This window comes from Momordica charantia (assembly GCF_013281855.1).
Source record: "Momordica charantia cultivar OHB3-1 chromosome 3 unlocalized genomic scaffold, Mcharantia_2.0 BLBB01000003.1, whole genome shotgun sequence".
Classification (NCBI taxonomy): Eukaryota; Viridiplantae; Streptophyta; class Magnoliopsida; order Cucurbitales; family Cucurbitaceae; genus Momordica; species Momordica charantia.
In genome coordinates, this window is record NW_028275161.1 from 23,969,583 (window position 1) to 23,991,093 (window position 21,511).

General features: G+C 36.9%; 1 protein-coding gene across 6 annotated transcripts in view; it reads left to right on the top strand.

Annotated features, from left to right (window-relative positions):
• Positions 1-5,715: 5,715 nt before the first annotated feature.
• LOC111008863 (Protein kinase superfamily protein) overlaps positions 5,716-21,511 on the top strand; it is a 44,725-nt gene continuing 28,929 nt past the window's right edge. For 2 of the 6 annotated variants that reach the window (XM_022281713.2, XM_088121980.1), the window contains exons 1-6: positions 5,717-6,687; positions 9,912-9,976; positions 10,218-10,400; positions 10,494-11,864; positions 13,713-13,885; positions 14,028-14,274. In XM_022281713.2, coding sequence (XP_022137405.1) covers positions 5,979-6,687; positions 9,912-9,976; positions 10,218-10,400; positions 10,494-11,864; positions 13,713-13,885; positions 14,028-14,274 — 2,748 coding nt within the window. In that variant the 5' untranslated portion in view covers positions 5,717-5,978. Of the gene's footprint in view, positions 6,688-9,911; positions 9,977-10,217; positions 10,401-10,493; positions 11,865-13,712; positions 13,886-14,027; positions 14,275-21,511 lie in introns of all 6 variants that reach the window. The other 4 variants (XM_088121976.1, XM_088121975.1, XM_088121979.1 and 1 more) reach the window with 3 other exon arrangements.

Below are 21,511 nucleotides of genomic sequence, written 5' to 3' on the forward strand. Positions count from 1 at the left end.
AGTTACTTTAATACTTTTATCTTTTCTCTATGATTCCTCCATACTTATTGTAGTTACTTTAATACTTTTTCGTGTATGGGTGATGTTTTTTTCAATTAATTGTATAATTAAAATTTATATTATTGTATAATTAAATTTTTAATTTATATAATTTTTATTAGTGGATGTGAATCAAATATTATAAAGTTATTTTTTATTTTACTTTCTTATTATCGATTAAAATCAATATATTTTTTAAAATATAATTTATTATTATTAAATATTATAATAATAAAATTTAATAATATTCTATATTAAATGAGGGTTGTTGTGATAAAAAAATTATTTTAGTTGATGTAATTTTATTTTTATTATTCATTATTTATTCATATTAAAAATAGTATAATAAAAAATATCTACTGTCGATAATATAGTAATAAAATGAATTAAAACTTATTTTAATTAAAAAAATAACACAATAATGTATTTGTAATTAGATCGAAAGAAGAAATTGATATACTAATACTTGTTGTATATCTGATTCTGATTCCGATTCCATACAGTTTTAGTAAACAACATTAAAAGAAATTTGATCCTAATTCCAATAAACCACGAATCAATCAAAATAAAAAAATTGTTGTCAATAATTATATTAGTTTGATCCCATCATTTTCAGTTGTGATATACTTTATTGAAATTTCATTCAATTTTTTTATATGATAATTTTAGAGAGAAAAATATAAAATTTGTAGAGTACAAAGTTCGTCCAATACTGTGTTCCAACAATGCTATGGAGAGTCTGTTGATGGTTTTTTTTTATGCTATCGCATATGACATTAGTTGTAGTGTCTTTCGGTGTTCGAACTACTAGTCCAAATACTTGGTGTTTTGAAAGTGAGTTTAATTGAGTATTGATTGCTTATTTCCTCTAAAGTCAATATTTTATTTGTCAACATTGTTTTATATATTTTTATTCGTAATCCTCGTTTTCATATACAATATCAAGAGCAACATTATACGGAAAATATTGTCAATAACTATATTAATTCGGTTCAATTATTTTCCTATCGTGACATAGTTTGTTAAAATTTTATTATTATCCTCACGTACGCATTTGATCTTCTTCACTAATTATACTATTAGTCATGTTACAAGTTCCTTCACGCGTATTTACATTTTCAACCAAGTCATCTTGATTATTGGCTACCTTTCTTTTTCGATTATTTTTAATGACAACTAACTCCATTAGGACATCAAGTTTTAGTGGAACATGCAATTGGTATATAAGACTTAGTCAATTTCTTAGCATATATAAATGCATTTGATAATTGACTGGCTATATTTTGCGAATTAATTATTTTTTGAAGTTCAGGTCCACATTGATTTGTATGGGGATCTAAATGAGACAATAACAATGCATTCAATTAATTTATTTTTCAAACTTCTTAATTCTTCGTGTGATATTGAAAATTTGTTTCGTTAAAATTAAAATTAGCCAAACGTGCAGTAAATACATCACTCATCAGGGGTTCAAGATATTTAATAAGCCCATATTAATACGTTGTGGTAGAGTAATTGGAACGTGTATTGCACATCGACAAATTCACATATGAGAAATATCTTGCTCCTTGCCATAAGCTAGTTGTAATGCATAATACTTATGATAAAGTGTTGGCATAATGAACTCGAGCGATGCTGCAGGCAAAATAGCATTGTCCCGTATAGATATAGGAAACTTAGCTCTCATAAGCAATGTTACAACAATTAACTATTGTCATTTTATAAATGATTATGCTAAACCATTTTGTGTATGAATATGTGCTATAAGATGTTTAACAATTGGCTTACAATAATTATTAAATGCTTGAGATGTAAATGCACTAGAATTGTCAAGTCAGAGGATTGTAATTGTAAACTAAGCAAATCGTGCTCTCAACTTGATTATTTGAGCAACAAATATTGCAGATGCAAGGTCTCAACTTGATAACAAGCACACGTGTGATCATCTATTGGATGTGTATTATTAACACCATAAAATATCTAAATGGTTCACTTGGTGGATTAATAGGTCTACATATATTGTCAATAAATAATTTAAAAAATGCAGATGATTCTCTACAAATTAGAAACAAAACAAGACACGGTAAAACAAGAACAACAAGAGATTATAAAATTGGAGAAAATATGAAATTTGGATTTGATTACTCTCTAGTTTTATTTATTACTTTCACCTTTCATGAACCATTATCTTTGTTTATAGGTAATTTTGACAGCTCTTGGAAGTACTTGACCCTTAAGAAGAGTGGTAATAAGATACACGAAACATTGGGCAATAAGTACACATGGATTTTGGACATTAAAAAAAATGATAAATTGTACCAACCACAACTATTGTGACAATTATACCAAAAAGTAAATATTAAACCCTTGGTTGGAGGTGAATTCTCAACCTACACGTGGCATATTATGGTTGGAACAATAGCCATAGACGTGTCATTTTATGTGAGAATGTTTGCTTCGGCCATGATTTCTCGTGTCGAGCCGAGCAGCTGTGTAGGCCGAGCCGATCTAATATTAGACTTGGATTGCTTCGACTCAACCCTTCATCCAACAAACTCCACGACAGCGTGCATGTCTCACGACAACCTTAAAGAGTCATTGAAGCCTCGTCGGGGACCCGAGGTTTCGTACCTATAAACAAGTTCATTCCGCTTCATTTCGAGGTACGCAAACAAACCAATTCTCTCTCGAATTGACTTGTGCATTTGCTGACTTTGGCATCAGAGTTTCTACTCTATTTTGTAGGTCCTCTGTGCCTCATCTAGAGCTCGTTGTTCTGCTCATCCTTTTCGAACTGAAGCTGGAAGACGATCAAATTCTTGATCAAACACCTTTAAACTTTTACAAGTAAAAAAATTACACCCCTATGATGAAGGTTACCATTACACCCTCAAACTTTTAATTACAAAAATTAAACCCTTATGGTAAAAAAATTACACATCAATTTAAACAAATTAAACTCTTAAATTTTCATAAATAAAAGAATTAAATTTATTTTTACTCCTCCGTTCTTTTTACTTCCTCTATCATTGTTCTCACTATCCATACTTTCTCTCTCTAGAAGCAGTATTTTGTGGACTGACAAAATTTATCTATTCGAACAAATTGGGGACACCGAAAATGTTAGAGGTGTGGGTGTAGTTTTTGAGCAAACATCTTCCCCAAACGACGTCGAATTCCGCCACCGATTGAAATGCGAACGACACGATGGACAATCATTAAGCGTTTGACAAGAATCGTCGAAACAGAATCCTCTGATGCTCAAAATTCCGGCCAATTTTATGTTTTTGTCAGCAAGACTTTAAATATCTCTCTCTCTACTTTCTCTCCATAACACTTTATGGACTTTATTTCACCGTTCCTACTTTAATTTTCCCCCTCCCAAAATGGTTGGAGCAAAATTAAAAATCCCAGCAGTCGAGAAGAGGGTGATGAGCGCTCAAGAAAATCTTCAAGAATCCCTAATTGAGTCCCCCTTTTCGTCTTCACTCTTTTACCTCCAGTGAGTTGGGAAAATTGACAAAATAAACGTTCTAGGTGTTTCTTTAAGTTTTCTAATCGTTCCCTCCAAAACACAAGTTTTCTAGTCACTGCTGACATCACATACTTTGTCAAATGACATTTCATGTCCCTCCTTACTTTTTCTTCTCTTCCAGACTCCATCTCTTTTCTCTCTCCCCTCTCTCCTCCATTTCTTAGATTTGCTTGATATTGTCCATGATTTCTACACAACACACACCAATTATTGGCGTCTCCGCTAGGATTCAATGATTGGGGGTCCCGTTCGGTTGCCGTCCGCTGCTTCCATCCCGAGCTGTTGCGCCTCCCTGGTGGCCTCTCCGGCGACATTGTTGAACAAGAATAATTTGCATATGAAATAAGATAAAAATTTCCTTATTATTTTTCCCAACTCTTTCACCCTCCCTTCTAAAATCAAATTTTCAAGATTTAAAAAACTTTCCTTCTATATCTCTTGCACGTCCCCCCCGTCCGGACTATCTTCTTCTCCATGAAACCAAATGCGCAGGGAGGGGAGAAGAGAGAGAGGAGAGAAGAGAGAGGGACAAAGCGAGAGCGGTGAAGAAGTCGTGATAATAATGAAAAAAATGGGATGGTTAGGAAAAAAAGGGATTGTTTTCTTTTGCGAGATCGAGAGAGCGAGATCTAGAGAGCGGTGAAGAAGTGGTGATAATAACGAAAAAAATGGGATGGTTAGGAAAAAAAGGGATTGTTTTCTTTTTCTTTTTTTTTTCTTTACTCCACCAAATTGAGTTAAATTAAATTTTAAATTTATGATTAAAGAAGCAGATTTATATTATGAGGAAGAGATTAAGGAAAAAACATGATTTTTTTTTTATACTTCCACCTAATTAGATAAAATTTTAAATTAACTATTAAAGGAGGACTACCTAATTAAATTATAAATTTGAATTCTAATCCTAATCAAAATAAGGGGAGACATTAAAGGAGAGATTTATGTTAATTTTTCAAATGATTCGTTCAAATAATTAAATAGGAAAAAAACAATTAAGAAAACAAATCTAAATTAAATTTCAAATTTGAATATACTAAAATTAATGCGATTTTATAATTTTAAATTTTAGTTAAAAAAATCTTCAATGCTTAGTATTTTAAATTTGAGATTTCGTCTCTCCATTCCAATTTTTAAAATCGTTTCTCGCTCAATCTCGCTCTCGCTCACTCATCTCTCGTTTTCTCTCTCTCGCTCAATTTTATCTCTCTCAACTTTCTCTTATTCAACTCTCTCTCTATCTCCTTCCCATCCCATCGTAACTTTCTTCCTGTCCTGAGCCTCTTTCTTTGATGAACGACCTCCCTCGTCGGCTTTGATGCATCCGTCGTCGACGATTGTTGAAGGTCACGGGAATTATGGAGGCTGCTATTTAAAAAATGGTGAGAGATTTAGGTTTTTTTTTATGGTTTAGTAAACAAGAAAAAACTTAGGCTTGCGGAAGACATGGAAAAGAGAAAGAAAGAAGAAAAAAATCCGGAAAATGAGGAAGATAGAGGTAGGGAGAAGAAATAAAGAAAAAGAGAAATAAGGGAGGAAAATGACGAAAACTAAAAACTTTTGGCTGGAGTAAGGAGGGGCATGAGAGGTCATTTGGTAAACTAAGTGATGTACTAGAAAACTTGTGTTTTGAGAAGAGCGATTAAAAAACTTAAAAGGGACTCACATGAAGCTTATTTTGTCAATTTTCTCTAGTGAGTTCCATTTTTCTCGAAGAGAAAACTTCAACACACATAATACCGACTTCCAGAGAGAGGGGAACGAGGAAGAGAGAGTAAAAAAAATAGAGTCAAAATAAATTTAATTTTTCAGTTTACTTTTTAAAAATTAAAAGTTCGAGGGTTCAATTTTTTTTTGAATTTATGAAAGTTTGAATGTTTAATCTAAAATTGAAAGTTTGAAGGTGTAATTGTAATAATAATCTTTTCCGCTCGGTAAAAATGTGAGGTTTTAGCTTTCACAATTCAAAGTTTGAGAGTGATGGTCATAGGCATATTTGGTTTTTTACAAATTGTGTAAAAAAAAATAAAAAAAAAGAAGAAAAAGCGTATATAAGATAACGTTTGTAATATACACCATCCCGTTTATAGGGTCCGAAGTGCGAAAAAAGCATTACATATCAAACAAGCCCTGTAATAAAACCCAAAATTTGAGTCAGACTTATTAGCCAGCACACATGGCTGGCCTTCCCTGTTTTCCTGTATTTCTCCATTCTATGTTCTTCCACCTAAAGTCCAGTCCAAACGTTTACTTTCGACTCTCTGTTTTCAAACTTCTCCCATTTTTCTATTTATAGTTTCCATTCTAGTCTTCAATGTCACTCTGAACGATCTCTGCGTCTATACCTGGGACAGCACCAAATTGAACACTTCCTCCATACCCCAGCAACATAAGGAACGCTGCTGCTATGGTCTTCAAGGGCAGGTTCTTCTCGTCCTCAAAGAAGTCTGATTCTTCAAGCCCCGACGGATCCAGTCCCCGGTTCCTTGGTTCTAACTCACCCATCAGATCCGATAAGAAGAAGAATAAATCAGCCGCCAAAGATGAACCCCAGATTTCCAATACCAGTAGCAGCAGCTTCAGAGGTACCGTTCTGAAAGATGCTTCCCGGAGCAAGGATGGGAAACGAAAAGATAGTCAAGCTCAAATGCCGATCGGGACGCCCTCGAAGTCCGACCCAGTCTCCGGCTTGAACTCGGGGCCGAAGGCTAAGAAGTCGACTGATGTGAAGGACGTGGCCTCATCGGTTTCACCTATTCTAGCATCCTCCCTTGGACTGAATAGAATAAAGACAAGATCAGGCCCGTTGCCACAGGAGAGCTTTCTGGGTTTCAAAGGTGATAAAGGGTCATTGGGTTCGAGTAATCTTTCCAGGAACTGTGGCGATGGAAGCTCAGGCTCGAATTCAGGTTCTGCATGGTCGGGGTCTTCTAGTGGGGGAAAAAGAGAGGCGGCGAGTCAGAAAAGAATGGGTTTTCAGGACAATCTTAAAAGCTATATTCACAACGCTAGCAATTCCGAAAATACGCTAATCGCTAGTGCACCATCTACTGAACGGAGTCCAAATTCGTTAGGACAGCCTCGGTTACAGAATATGGAATCGTCCACTGAAGCCGGTATTGTTTGCTGGTCTCTAATATTGAAAAGCCTGTTGATATCGTGATTTTGAACTCTGTACCTTTATTTCATGTGCTTTTCGTCTTTAAATTCATACAATTGAGCAGAATTTTGGTATATCTCTACGTTACTAGCACGAAAGTATCAGCATGATTTTCATGTTTGGATAGAAAATAGAAGCTCTCTATGTTATACATCCTTGCCGTTAGTTCAATGCGATATCCGGCTCTCCCAGATTAAATACCTGAAGTTCCGGATGCAGTAGTCAGAGTTGATGAATAAACGCCCTCTATGAAAAGTTGGTATAAGATGTTGAGTTGACAAGCAGTATTTCATTTTTTGAATTCTATAAATTTAATCGATAGAATTTATTTTGCTTTAGATCGACCATAGGATATTTTTGACTCATATCATCCAAATAGTACGAGCATTCATGTTTGAGGAGAAACCGATGAAGAGCTAGAGTGTTGTATTTTGTTATAATTTATGAAAACATCATGAAAGACCGAATTCGTTGAATAAGTAGTTTCAAAACTTATGGCTGAAATTAGAAAGGATGCCATTTTATTTACTATTTCACCAAGGCTGCACACAATGGGGTGGAGACAAACATGAGGGTGCCTTTTTCGGACAACTTCAGTAGTCAGGGTCCAATAGCTAGATTCCAGACAAAATCATAGACTACTTTAGGAACTTTGAACCCCCAATAATATTTTTGGAAGAAGAGACTGAGAAAGGGAGAATTTTGATGAAAGAGAAAGTTTGGGAGGAGACTTGGGACTTAGCTCATCTTAATACTTGGTGTTCTTTTTCTACTATCTATTGTAATTATGATTCTTTTGTTATTAACGTAAATTGGAGTGCCTTTTTGTAGACTCCAATTGGTCTCTTTTCGTACTTTTAATGCTAACAACAAAAGATTTAGTTTCTTATAACAAAAATATTATCGCTATATTTATATTTTATAATGATCTTCTTTAGATTTCACAGTTGGTTGATGGGATTTTAGATTGGTGAAGGAAAAAACATTAGCTTTTGGCACTAAAATTTTGAAGACATACATGGATTTGGGGCTTAGGCGGGCTAAAACTTTTAAAAGTATATGGCAAAAAGAAGTAACAGGAGTAATCAAAATAAAGCCTAAGAGTTAGTTTGAAACAAGATGTCTCTAGCCTAGGGAAGAGCATGGAAAAAAGAGGAGGAAATACTCTGAACTAATGAATAAGTGGTTTGAAGATAGAAATGTAACTACTCATCTTTCTTAGAAGTTAATTTCTCTAGCCTTGCCCAAAAATATTTTACCATTAAAGGAACTGATAGGAGTCGCCCTTAGGGTAATTAGGGATATTATTAGGGTATTGAGGGTACCTTAGTAATTAGATATGTAACTTGTTAGGGTGAGTTATTATAAATGGAGTGAGGGCGTAAGAATGAAGTTAGGCAATCAGTGGATGGTTTAGGGTTGAGTATGAATACTCAAGAGAAGAAGAGTCCAAGTACCTCAGATTACTTGGGAGTTATTGTAGTTTCTTATTTTTTTAGAACAAGAAACAAACTTATCATTGATAATATGAAAAGGAAGAAAAAAGTTCAAGGATGCAAGCTCCCAAAGGAAGCGAAAGAAGAAAAAGAAAAAACAAACAGAAGTTATTGTAGTTTCTTATACCTTTCATAATTTAATATATTGGTAGTTGTTTGGGTTCCATCAATGGTATCAGAGCAGTTCGTTTCTGGCAATGGATTATGCACATAAGAAGGTTATTCGATTGTTGGAGCAGATGAAAAAGCAGGTTGACTTGAGGATTGAATCCATGACTGAAAAAATGGAACAAACAAGTATGGTGCTCCGATCCTCGGTTGATAAGGAGAACAATGAGATACTAAAAAAAACAGAAGAAGAGATTATACCAATGAAGGTGACACTAGAACGACCATACAGAGATGGGAGGAAGACGATGACCAGAGAAGAAAAGTTGTAGAACTTAGAGTTAGTGAAGCCCAAACCTGATCCCGAGAAAGAGAAGTGGGAACAACCAAAGGAATTTTCAAGGGTCAGCACAAATCTTTGTTCGATCGGTTTAACCTAGCTAAATGTGAAGCCTCTCAATGGTGTTCTTTGTAAACTATTTTTGGGAACTATTATTCTTCTCTTATTTGTTATAATTGGGGTGCCTTTTGTTCCCATTTTTAGTTTATCTGTTTATTTATGTTTATCTTTCACTCTTTCAAGAGTTTGTATTGTTAAACATTTTGTTCCTTTTCATTATTTCAATGAGAAGTTCGTTTCTTGCTTAAAAAAAAGGGAAAGCACATTTATTTTCTTAGGGCTACCTGTTTTCCAAAAAGCTGCTAACAGTTTTTTTGGTTATTTGTGGCCTTTCTCCAAGTGCCTTGACATAGATCTTACTGAGAAGATTCTTGAAGAGTCAAGACCCCATTTTATTTTGTCTTATAAAAGTGAGAGGGAGGTGGAATTTAGAGCCTCAAGGAGAGAAGTAAACTCAATTATTTCAGTGTCTTTCAAATTTCTTCTCGAAGTAAACTTCCAGGAATTGGTGGAAATATCCCAATAATCCGCCACTGAGCAATTGGAAGAGTTGCTGATTAGGAAGAGACTGTTGGCTCGATGTTATTCCTCTTAAATTGTGTTTTCCACTTATTTTTAAGGTGGTTTTACAGCCCTCAAGATTTCGTTGCTGATTTTTGGGATCAGAATATCCTCTCATGGCTTATTATGTATAGGAGCAACTTGAAGGAAGACGAATTTGTGAAACTTAGCAAAGAAATGAACAAGGACAGTGAACTAAAAGATGATTTTGATCTTTTGAAGACATATATCGAGGGAAATAATGCCACGGAAGGGAGCTTTCTTTGAAGCCTAACCGATGTGTTGAAATCACCATAGAGCAAAATTCATGTGAAGAAACTGATTTCTTTTGACTTATGGATTTCCAAACTACCTTTGAGGAAGGCATCAGAGAACCATTTGTGAGCTTATGTAACATGGACGTCTTTTTTATCATCTCTAGAGCTTATTTGAACCCCTTTGAAACCCTGCTAATAAAGGCATTAAATCACAGAAGTGTTCAATATCATCATCCTTCAAGTTAATCTTGTATTATTGTATTTATTTGATTGCTGCTGTATCGTTTTCTCAGGTAATTATATTAGCATAACTGGAAAATTGTTGTAATTCATCTAACATCAGTAACTAATATCACAGGACACTATGAATCGGCATGGGGATCTTCTGAAGGATTAAGAAATTCAGATTTTTGTACGCCAGAGGTAATGTTAAAATATGCTTTTTTAATGCTACTTCAATTTCCATCTTTCCTTCTAATTGCAAAACTGACAATATTTCATATATTTTATTTAAGTTGTAATATTTCTCACCTTTCTGTTGTCCCGTTGTCCTTTTGGCTGTGGACTTTTTTTTTGGAATGAATTCTCTGTTTATTTTACAAAAAACTTGCTTTTCATTCATTTTGTGAGGTAGTTGAATTATTATTAATACTTGTTTTTCCAGTCTTCTTATGATTGTGAAAATCCAAAGGAGTCTGAATCTCCGCGCTTTCAAGCTATACTTCGAGTCACAAGTGCTCCTCGAAGGAACTATCCCGTCGATATCAAAAGTTTTTCCCATGAACTAAATTCAAAAGGCGTACGACCATTCCCACTTTGGAAGTCACGCCGCTTAAATAATTTGGAGGTGCTATCTCTTCTTTGTGTGTTATATTTTCTAGCTCTGTAGCAAGTTATGCCTCCTGAAGCTTATTGTGTTCATTAATCACATCTTCTGCAGGAGATCTTAGTTATGATACGGGCAAAATTTGACAAGGCAAAAGAAGAAGTAAATTCTGATCTTGCTATTTTTGCTGCTGATCTGGTTGGAATTCTAGAAAAGAATTATGATACTCATCCAGAGCGGAAAGAGACAATTGAAGACTTGTTGGTTTTAGCTCGAAGCTGTGCCATGACATCTCCTGGTGAATTTTGGCTTCAGTGTGAAGGCATTGTTCAGGAATTGGATGATAGACGCCAAGAACTTCCTCCAGGCATGCTGAAACAACTTCATACTCGAATGCTGTTCATTCTCACTAGGTGTACCAGGTTGCTGCAGTTCCATAAAGAAAGTGGGTTAGCTGAAGATGAAAATGTTTTTCAGCTTCGTCAGTCGAGAAATCTGCATTCTGCTGATAAACGCATTCCTCCAACTATGGGAAGGGAAATGAAAAGCTTTACTGCAACAAAGACTTCTAAGACAACTTCATCCAGGAAATCTTATAGCCAGGAGCAGCGTGGCTTGGATTGGAGCAGAGAACATGATGTACTGCCTGGAAATAATGTCCCGACATCTCCTGATCCTTCAAAGAACTTGGTGTCTCCTACTGGCAGAGACCGGATGGCTTCTTGGAAAAGGTTGCCTTCTCCAGCAGCAAAAAGTGTGAAAGAGCCTACTTTGAAGGAGCAGGGTGATAGTAAGAAGTTCAAACCTTTGAATCTGTCTAAAGTCAGGACTGGTGTTTCTGAAACTGATTTGGTTGCTGCTAAGGTTTCCGAGCTTCCTCTACCCAGAGATTGTCATGATCAGCCTTCCAAGCACCAACATAAACCTTCTTGGGGTTGGGGTGATCAACCAACTGTATCTGATGAGAGTTCAATAATTTGTCGCATTTGTGAAGAAGAGATTCCTACTGCAAATGTTGAAGACCATTCAAGGATTTGTGCAGTTGCTGATCGATGTGATCAGAAGGGTGTAAGTGTTAATGAACGTCTACTTAGGATTGCTGAAACTCTAGAGAAGATGGTAGAGTCCTTCACGCAAAAGGATTCTCAACATGTAGGAAGTCCAGATGTTGCAAAAGTCTCAAATTCAAGTGTGACTGAAGAATCTGATATCTCCCCGAAACATAGTGATTGGTCTCGCAGGGGCTCAGAAGACATGCTTGATTGCTTTCATGAAACTGAAACTTCTGTTTTTATGGATGACTTAAAAGGTTTACCTTCCATGTCTTGTAAAACTCGTTTTGGTCCAAAGTCTGATCAGGGTATGACAACATCATCGGCTGGTAGTATGACTCCTAGATCTCCATTATTAACACCAAGAACCAGTCAGTTTGACTTATTCTTAGCGGGGAAAGGTGCTTACTATGAGCATGATGATCTTACACAGGTATTCTTTATGTTAACGTGCATTTGTTTTGGGCTTTTTTAATCATAAAATATGCAATTGTAGCATGTGGTTGTGGATGCAGGACATTGCTGCTATCCCCACAAAACAAAAATAAAGTATTTTTTTATTTTTGAGATCTTTGTAGCGTCAAAATATAGTTAAGGAAAAGGAAACAAACTATAGTTTAGATATTTCCTCCATTGACCAATAAATTAAAAAATATAGTCAAGACTGTTATTGTTGGGCATGTGGTTGTGGATGCAGGACATTGCTGCTATCCCCATAAAACAAAAATGAAGTATGTTTTATTTTTGAGATCTTTGTAGTGTCAAAATATAGTTAAGGAAAAGGAAACAAACTATAGTTTGGATATTTCCTCCATTAACCTATAAATTAAAAAATATAGTGAGGACTGTTATTGTTGGGGATGATTGTGCTTTGCCTCCACCTCGAGGTATAGCTGGCCGTAGAGGTTTCGCTGGGACTGTACTTGTTCACAAGGTTGGAGGTTGGCTCTCTCTCATATATATATATACACATTACATATATAGATATATATAGTTTGGAATAATTCCCATGTAAGTTAATGGTAGCAAGATTAAGAAATAATTCCCAATTTACTTTAAATGTTCAAAGAATGAAATGATTTTTAAGACATTCTTAGTGGTCTGGGTCCCTCATCTGGATAGCAGACATTTGGGTCCTCTGAGTTTTAAGTTGTTTCGGATAGTTGAAAAGTGAGAATTTGGCTTTATAAAGGTTTGTTGGGTGCCCCTCATCTGGATAGCAACCTTTTTAGTGTGTTTTTATTCTGCAATTTGGTTGGTTGGTGACGAGTCCAAAGAATATTTTTGGCAGACCTATCAGTTTGTGAGTTGGCATATGGTGGCTTTTTCTGGAGGATATTTTGCACTTAGTTTTGAGGCTTTGTTTTTGGGGTTTGCTCCTTGATAGTCTTCGTGGAGCTGGCCTTTTCTCGCTCTGTTTTTAGCATTTCGGCTGGTTGTGGTTTAGTTCCTCCAAGATGTTTTATACTCTTTCATGAGTCCCTAGCCCTTGATCGGTTCATTTTGGAGTTTGGTTTTCGTTTTTGGTTCTAAGGAAGGTTTTATCCCTCAAGCTTTTGTCGTTCAGAAGTTATTCTGGTCAAGTTTTGTTGCAAGCAGTTTTATGAATTCCGGCCTAGAATGCTCTTTCTCTTCTTGAGTTCGAATTGCTCTTGTTGAGCTAATTCTATGTTATTTTTCTCTTCTTTTTCTTCCTCCTTTTTTCACTCCTTCAGTCCTTTGGGGGTTTGTATGTTAACATTTTTCCATTTCATATATATTTCATTATTCTCCCAATTATAGTTGTTTAAATTAGGAGACTTTCACTTTCTCGTATTAGCTTCTTGCTTTTTCTGTTTATTTCATTCCTTATGGGAGTTTGTTTCCTTTGGACATTTTTGTATCTTTCCATTATATCAATGAGAATGAGAAGTTTGTATCTTGTTAAAGAAAAACTCCATTAGCTTTTGGCGACTTATGGTTTGTAATTTACATTTTATTAATGAAATTATTCTTATAATAATGGAGGTGTTTGGCTAATATTATTGCTCAAAAAGAGTTCTTACTAGATGCCGAAAACATAAGTAGATTGTACTTTGATGTTGTGGAGGGGGTAGTTTTTCTGTCATTTATAAACCGTGATAATTTCATGCCATTTTTTCATATTATCATTTATACCGTAACACGAGTTTCTCATAAAATTGAAAATACTTCTATTATTATGAAAATAATTATCATTAACTCAAGGTTCATGAATTAGTTATTGTGCCAATAATGAGCAAGAACTGGCTATCCTTTGCAGATCAATGATCTTGCAGATATTGCACGTTGTACGGCAAATACACTTCTGGGTGATGATTGCTCGATGCAATATTTGTTAACATACCTTGAAGACTTGAGAGTTGTCATTAACCGCAGGAAGTTTAATGCATTGACAGTTGACACTTTTGGCACTCGCATTGAGAAGTTAATCCGGTCGGTAGCTTTGCAGTATAAATTGACTTTTGAAGTAATATGCACTTTACCACATCGTTTGGCATTTTATTGTCGAAGTTTTCAAATGACTCCCATTCTGCTAAGAACTTCTCTTGAGTTTTGATGGATAGTGATTTTGTAGGGAAAAGTATTTGCAGCTTTGTGAGCTGGTGGATGATGAAAAGATTGACATAACAAGCACCATTATTGATGAAGATGCTCCTCTTGAAGATGACATTGTTCGTAGCTTAAGAACAAGCCCCATTCATTCTTCAAAGGACCGTACCTCAATTGATGACTTTGAGATTATAAAACCAATAAGTCGTGGGGCATTTGGTCGGGTTTTCCTGGCTAAAAAGAGGACAACGGGGGACCTTTTTGCTATAAAGGTTAGTTTGCACGTCGATGCTTCAATAAGGTTCCCAGCATTTTACTTTAATTTGTTTGGCTATTTTTTCCCTGGTTTTTCTTGTGCTTGTGATGGGTTTGTCATTCAGGGGCGATGATTTTCTTCTTTGATAGAATTTTCAATGAAGTCCATGATATTTCTTCGTGCTCAAAATTCTTCTCTCATTATTGCATTGAAAATGATAATTTCTTTGCCTGCATGTATAAAATTTCTCTAAAACTCAAAGTGGTAAACTTAAATTAATTATCCAAAAGTATAATTTTGTCCGGTGCTTTCCCAAAAATATAAAAATAGCTATCCATATTTTTATTTTTATCAATCAATGAAGATAGTTTCTTATTATTATTATTCTTTAAAAACTCTCTTTGTCTATTCTAGAATATGGAAAAGATTAACATTATGTGGGTTAATGCTTCCTTCACCTAGTCCAATTTGAGAGAGGCCCATCTTCTCCCAAATTGATAAAAATATGCTCTGGAGAATGGATTGACAAGTTCAAGAAAAACCCGCGTGCTAAGTTTCTTATGAGAACTACTTCCAATCACTATCCCATTCTTTTGATGTTGGGGCAATCCGGATGGGTCCTTATGCCCTTTAAATTTGAAAATTACTGGCTGGAGTTCCCCACATACAACATAGTCCATAAAATAAATCCCCTTATGATTCTACTGCCCAATTGGTGCATTTTGTTACTAAGGTCTGGGCGTTTGTTCGGTCGGAGCTAGATCTTCAGTTTTGTCTCCCTAAAAGAATAGATGATTTATTTCTTGAAAATTTTGGGGGAGCCTTGCTCAAAGGCAAAGCCTACGTTCTGTGGAATTGTGCGGTGAGGGTGACTTTGTGGCTGACTTGGAAGGAAAGGAATAGGAGGCTTGTTCAAGATACATATTGACGAGACGTTTTGTAGTAGTGTACAGCATGTTGCCTCTTGGTGGTCCTTATACCACAAGAAATTCTTTTGTAATTATAGTCTTCATATGATGGATAGGAATTGGAAGGCTGCCATTGTTTAGCTTTTGGGGGAGGGTCTTCTCGACCCTCTGCCCTTAGGCTGTCTCCTCTTTAGATAGATCAATGAATTGTTTGTTTCTTATCAAAAAAAAAAAAAAGTAAAAAGGAATATGAGTCACAAGGCCATCTCTTTCCAGCCTGCAAACTTTTGGGTAATGGTGCTCTCTACTTACGGGTGACAAGTCTTTCTTCCCATCAACATGAATGACGTCTTATCCACAAACTTGCTGGCCACCATTCAAGAAAGAAAAGGAGATTTTGTGGTTGCAAATTAACAGACCTTTCTTTTGGACACTGATTGGGAGAAACAACCACTCTTACAATGATATCACTGCATCTTCTGATAGATTCACTGAGGAGGAGCAGGATCAAATCGAAAAAGAATAAGAAAAGTCAGATGGAAGCTTCTCCCTTTCCTTCTTACATTTTCTAGGAGAGTTAAGTGCTAGCTGCATGCAAGGCAAACTGCCAAATGGCAGTATTTTTGCTCCAATAAATACAAACTTGCATTTAGAGCACTTTACCCTATTTTAAAAATAATTTCTATCGAAATTTATTTTGAACATCTCTCTTTCCTCATCATTATTTAAGTTAATTTTTATTTAAATAATTTAATAATGAATACTTTTGTTAATATTTTCACATTTTAAAAACTAAGTATTCTTTTTACGTATATAACTATTATAGATAATATTTACTTATTATTTTATTAGTGCGCGTTGCTTCAACTAGGCGATGCCTCTTTATTGCCTCTCGCTTTAAGGCGATTAAGAACCTTGTCGCCTTAAAGTCCGCTTTTTGCTTTGAAAATACTAGCAAAAAGTCCAAGTCCTAAAATTCCTCAAGACAAGAAGTCCTCTCCTTGACGGATTGAGAGATTTTAGAGTCTTCGCTTTGATTGGTTTGCTGTCCGACGTTTCGTTTCGTTCTAGGGGGCGGGCGGATGTGCGGGTTTTGTCCTCTAGCCCTTCTAGAGGTTTTTCCTGTAGCTCTTCTTTTCGTATTCTGAGCTCCCCTTCTTCCCTGTTGGCCCTTTTGTTTACCTCTCCTTTGAAGATCAAAATTCCAAAAAAGATTTAGTTCTTTGGTTGACAGGTCTTACTTGGGAAAGTCAATACTTCGGATCGTATCCAGAGGTAGTCTTCCTTTTTTCTAGGCCCGCAGTGGTGTGTACTCCATAGAGGAGCTTTGGAGGATCTTGATTGTGGTCCTGACATTTTGTGTAGAATTTATGGTTTCATTTCTTTGGGTGTTTGGGGGCGTCTTCGGCTTGAAGTAGAGATTGTAGGGTGATGGAGGAGGTGTTGTGTCCCCTTTGGGACATGGGTAGATTTTTGTGGCAGGCCTGTTTTTTGGCGACTTTGTAGGGCATCTAACAGGAGAGGAACAATAGAATCTTTTCGAGGGTGGAGAGATTTGAGAAGTTTGTTTGGGATCTCTTTAGATTGAATACGTCCTTGTGGGATTCGGTTTCTAGGGTCTTTTGTACTTATCAATTAGCTGTTATTCTTTTGGATTGAAGCTCTTTTCTTGAGCAGGATTCCTCTTGTTGGGCTGTTTTTTTTACGCCCTTTTATTTTTTTTTCATTTCTCTCAATGAAATTGTGGTTTCTTGTAAAAAAAATGGTGTCACTAATAAGTTGAAGGAGAGTTGTTTCCTTACCATCGGAAAATACAACCTAATACTAAAGAAGCTGAGGATTTTAGACGGAGTGGCATAAGCGAAGGAACATTGTAAGAAGAGGTGCGTTTGCCCATAACATAACAACTTGGTGAAAGAAGAACTCTGGGCTTCTTTTTTTATATCACATGACAAGCATTCGGTTTTCCTTGAATAAGCACTCAAAGAAAAACTTTCATCTTTTTAGAGATGTCAACCTTTCAAATTATCTCGATCAAAGTGACGTTAGGAGGCGCATGCTATAATTTGGGGCAGGGACAAGGGAACTTACCAAGAAGCATCCACTTAATAGAGGATCCACCATTTAGTATCGTTCCTGATAGTTGGCCAGATATGGCAAATGAGATCTAGGAGTTAGTGTTGTTTCTCTTGAATTGTAGGTTCCAACCATTTGAATCCCCTGACAAATATTGACTAACATTGCACCCCTTGGAATTGACCACATTATAGAGCCTCGAAAAGGAAGATTTGACTGTGGCCTCACGCATCCACTATCCTCCTAAAAGAGGATTTTTGTCTTCCTTGCTAAGTTTTGGCTTGTACCATTTATCCTCTGAGCCATAATACCCCCAGTTATTTGTTGTTGTCTTTTGTGCGCCTATTAATATGTGCTAATATTGATTAGTTGATTCAAGATTTCCTATGGAGGGTGCTAATGAGGAAGGAGGTGCCCACCTCGTTAATTGGGAGGAGGGGGGTGGGGGTGAGAACTATGAAGATAGTTTTTTTTTTTTGATAAGAAACAAAGATGTATATTACCAAAGAAAGAACCCAACAAAGGGAGGAAACAACCTAAAGGCGGAGGGTAGAGAGAACCCTCCCCTCAAGACTATCTAATCACAGCTTTCCAATCTTGCATAATAAAAAACAAACTGTAATTACAAAAGACCTTATTGTATATTGAAGCCCACCAAGAAGCCATATGTTTGATATTCATAAAAAAAGAATCTTTCAACGCTACTTTGTCTTCAAAAATCCTATTATTCCTTTCTCGCCAAAGAAGCCAAAGGAGAGCCCTCGTCGTGCAATTCCAGAGGACAAAAGCTTTCCCTTTAAGGGCAAAACCACCAAAACCTTCTGAAATAAAGTCATCTATCTTCCTTGGAAGACACAAGGAGAAATCAAAGAGAGAAGCTATGTAGTTCCAAGCCAGCGATGCAAAAGGGCAATGTAAAAACAAGTGGTCCACCTCTTCAGAGTTACGTAAACACAAGGTACAGATACTAGGAGAGAGAGCCCAATTAGGAAGTTTCTTTTGTTGTTTCTCTGCTGTGTTGGTTCCCTGATAGAAAAGAGTCCAAAGGAAGATTTTTACCTTCGTTGGAACTCTGAAATTCCAGATAATGGAAGCTGTGGCGGAACTTAACTTAGGGGAAAGGGTGGTAATAGCCGTGAGAGCAGACTTTACAGAAAACCTCCCTGTGCTATCAACCTTCCACCAAATTTTGTCTCTACCTTGCCATAAAAACACTCCATCTAATTTGTCCGTGAGAGCTGCCCAACTGTCCATCCCCCTTTCAAAGAGATTTCTTCTCAGACCAAAGATCCCAAGTTGCTGCTTCAGAAACCCAGCAATCTGCTATCGACATACCTTTTTTGAAGGATAAGCCATAAAAACTTGGAAAGGTAATTGAGAGGGGGGAGTCGTCGAGCCAAAGTGTCTTCCCAAAATTTGACATTCTCACCCTTAGAAACTTTAAAATACACGAGGTTGGCAAAGAAAGAGTTAGTATGTTGGATGTCCATCCAAGGTCTGCCACGTGAAGATTCCCCTGAAGGTAAAGTAGACCAACCATGGGTATCTTCACCATAAATTGCTGCTATGATCTTTCTCCATAAACTGTTTTTTTCCACTGCAAAGCACCAAAGGGTCACTTCATAAGGAAGGCTGTATTTTTAAGAGAAAGAGAATCGATGCCTAGACCTTCCCGTTTGTGAGGCAAGGCTGCCCAAGACCACTTCACTAAATTGCTAGCCGGCTTGTATGTACCTCCGTTCCATATAAAATCCCTCGTAAGCTTCTCCATCGATGCAGTCACGGTTTTGGGAGCTTTTAAAATCGAGAAGTAAACTGGAATGCTATTTAAGACTGATTGAGCCAGGGTGAGGCGACCCCCTTTCGAAAGCATCAAAGATCTCCATTTTTGAAGCCTTTTGTGCATCTTATCCACAACCGTGTCCGAAAAACTAACCGCCCTGTGGTTTCCTCCAAGAGGGAAACCCAGATATGTAAACGGAAGAGTTTCGGATTTGCAGCCAAAAGTTGCAGCCCAAAAATTAACCTCTGTAACGCTGCAATGTATACTAATCACTGTTGATTTGTTTATGTTTAGTGAGAGACCCAAAGCCAGGAGAAAAATATGAATCAAACCCCACTAGTTTTCCATCATATGAGGGTTGAAAGGACAAAAAATCAGAACGTCATCCGCATATTGCAAATGTGTGACTTCCACAGTAGGATAGCCTATGGAGAAACCTCTGATAATGTTCCTTTCGTTGCAAAAATGAATCAATTTGCTCAACGCGTCCCCCACAATGGTAAACAAGAAAGGGGAGAGAGGAGAGAGGATCTCCTTGTACCCCTCCTAGCATGAATTTTGCCCCTTGGTCTACCATTGATAATCATAGAAAAATTCGTAGTAGTAAGACAGCCTTGAATCCATTTGCCCCACTTACTTCCGAACCCCTTGATCTTTAGCACCTCAACAAGGAAAGCCAATCTACTTTATCATAAGCCTTTTCAAAATCCAACTTCAGAAGAAAGCCTTTCTTTTTCTCCTTTTTCCAATGACCCACGGTTTCCGAGGCAACAAGAATAGCATCTAAAATCTGATGACCTTCTACAAAAGCGGCTTGAGAGTCATGGATAATCAAGGGGAGAACTTTCTTCAGTCTAGCAGCTAGAACTTTTGCTATTATTTTGTATTTTGTACAAGGAAGAGACAAGGCTGATAGGTCTGTAGTCATTAACCGAAGAAGGATGCGGCTTTTTTGAGATGAGGCAAATGAAAGTCTCATTTGTGCGTTTATTAATAATCTCCTTCTCGAAAAAATCATGGAACACCTTCATCATGTCGGACTTGAAGATGTTCCATGCCTTTTTCATGAACTAATTTGTCATCGCATCTGGCCTTGGAGATTTGAGGTTTCCCAAGTCTGCTATAGCTCTACTAATCTCTTCCTCGGTAAAAGGCGCTTCAAGGTGACTGTTCTGTTCCATCGGGAGAGGGGACTGGCCTACATTTTCCATCATAAAACAATGATCTGCTGTGGTTGTGTAAAGGGAAGAGAAGTACCTTAAGAATTCAGCCTCACCTTCACCTTTATTAAGAACATTCCCTAGCTCATCTTGCAATTCTCCTATATAGGCACGATTTTTCTCGTGGGAGGACCATCTATGGAAAAAATTGGAATTTTCATTGCCCTCTTGAAGCCATGTCAACTTCCCCTTCTGAGGCCAGATTCTTTGCTCTTGAACAATTGTTTCTGTCAGGCTTTCTTTAAGAAACTTTCTTCTATCAATTTCTTCTGTGGAAAGAACAATTGATTCTTTCTTTCTGTCAATAATTTCTATGGCTCGTAACAGAGAAGCTTTCTTTAAGCCTACATTGCCAAAGACTTCCTTGTTCCACCGTTTAAGCTCTCCTTTCAGGCTGTTCAACTTTTCCATAAAACCGTACCCTGGCCAACCTCTCAAAGGGTGATAAAACCACCATTTTTCTACTAAAGGCATCAACAGAGGGGAATCAAGCCATACGTTTCAAATTTAAAAGGGGTTGGACCCCAAGTAACCTCCTTGGACGCCAACTGAATCGGAAAGTGATCTGAGGTAGAACGAAACAATCTTGTAGCTCTTTGATATGCAAAACTATTACGACAGTCACTAGTAAATAAAAAACGATCTAACCTGGAGAGAGTTGGGGAAGAGCGCATATTGGACCAAATAAAGATGCCATTGTCGAAATGAGGGTCTAGGAGACTGAGGGTGTCAATTAAAGCATTGAACTCCTTCATACTTCGGGTGATTCGACCTGGATTCCTTCCAATTTTTTCAGTGATCCATCTATCAACGTTGAAATCTCCTCCTAAACACCAAGCCCCCGGCAAAGGCCCGCTAAGTCTTCTAATTCTCTCCACAAGTCAGGTCTTCCAGCTGTATTCGAAGGGCCACAAACGCCAGTAAACCAACCGCTTCTGCCACCTAAGAGTTTAAAATTAACAGAGACAGTGTACAAACCAACGGCCGTATCTAAAATAGACATCTTTTGTTCATTCCACATAACAAGAATGCCCCCTACCGTCTCTTCTGCATCAAGAGCAAGCCAGCCTATGTGCCTAGAACTCCAAATAGATTTGATAAAAGATCTATTTACCTGATTCTTCTTAGTTTCCTGCAAACACACTAAAGTCGGATTTGCTCTGTTCAAGAGATCCTTAATTAGAGCTCTTTTAGAGGTGGCTCCCAGACCTCTCACATTCCAAGAGTTGACTTTCATTGAGCAACAGAGGAGCCCTCTATTACTGT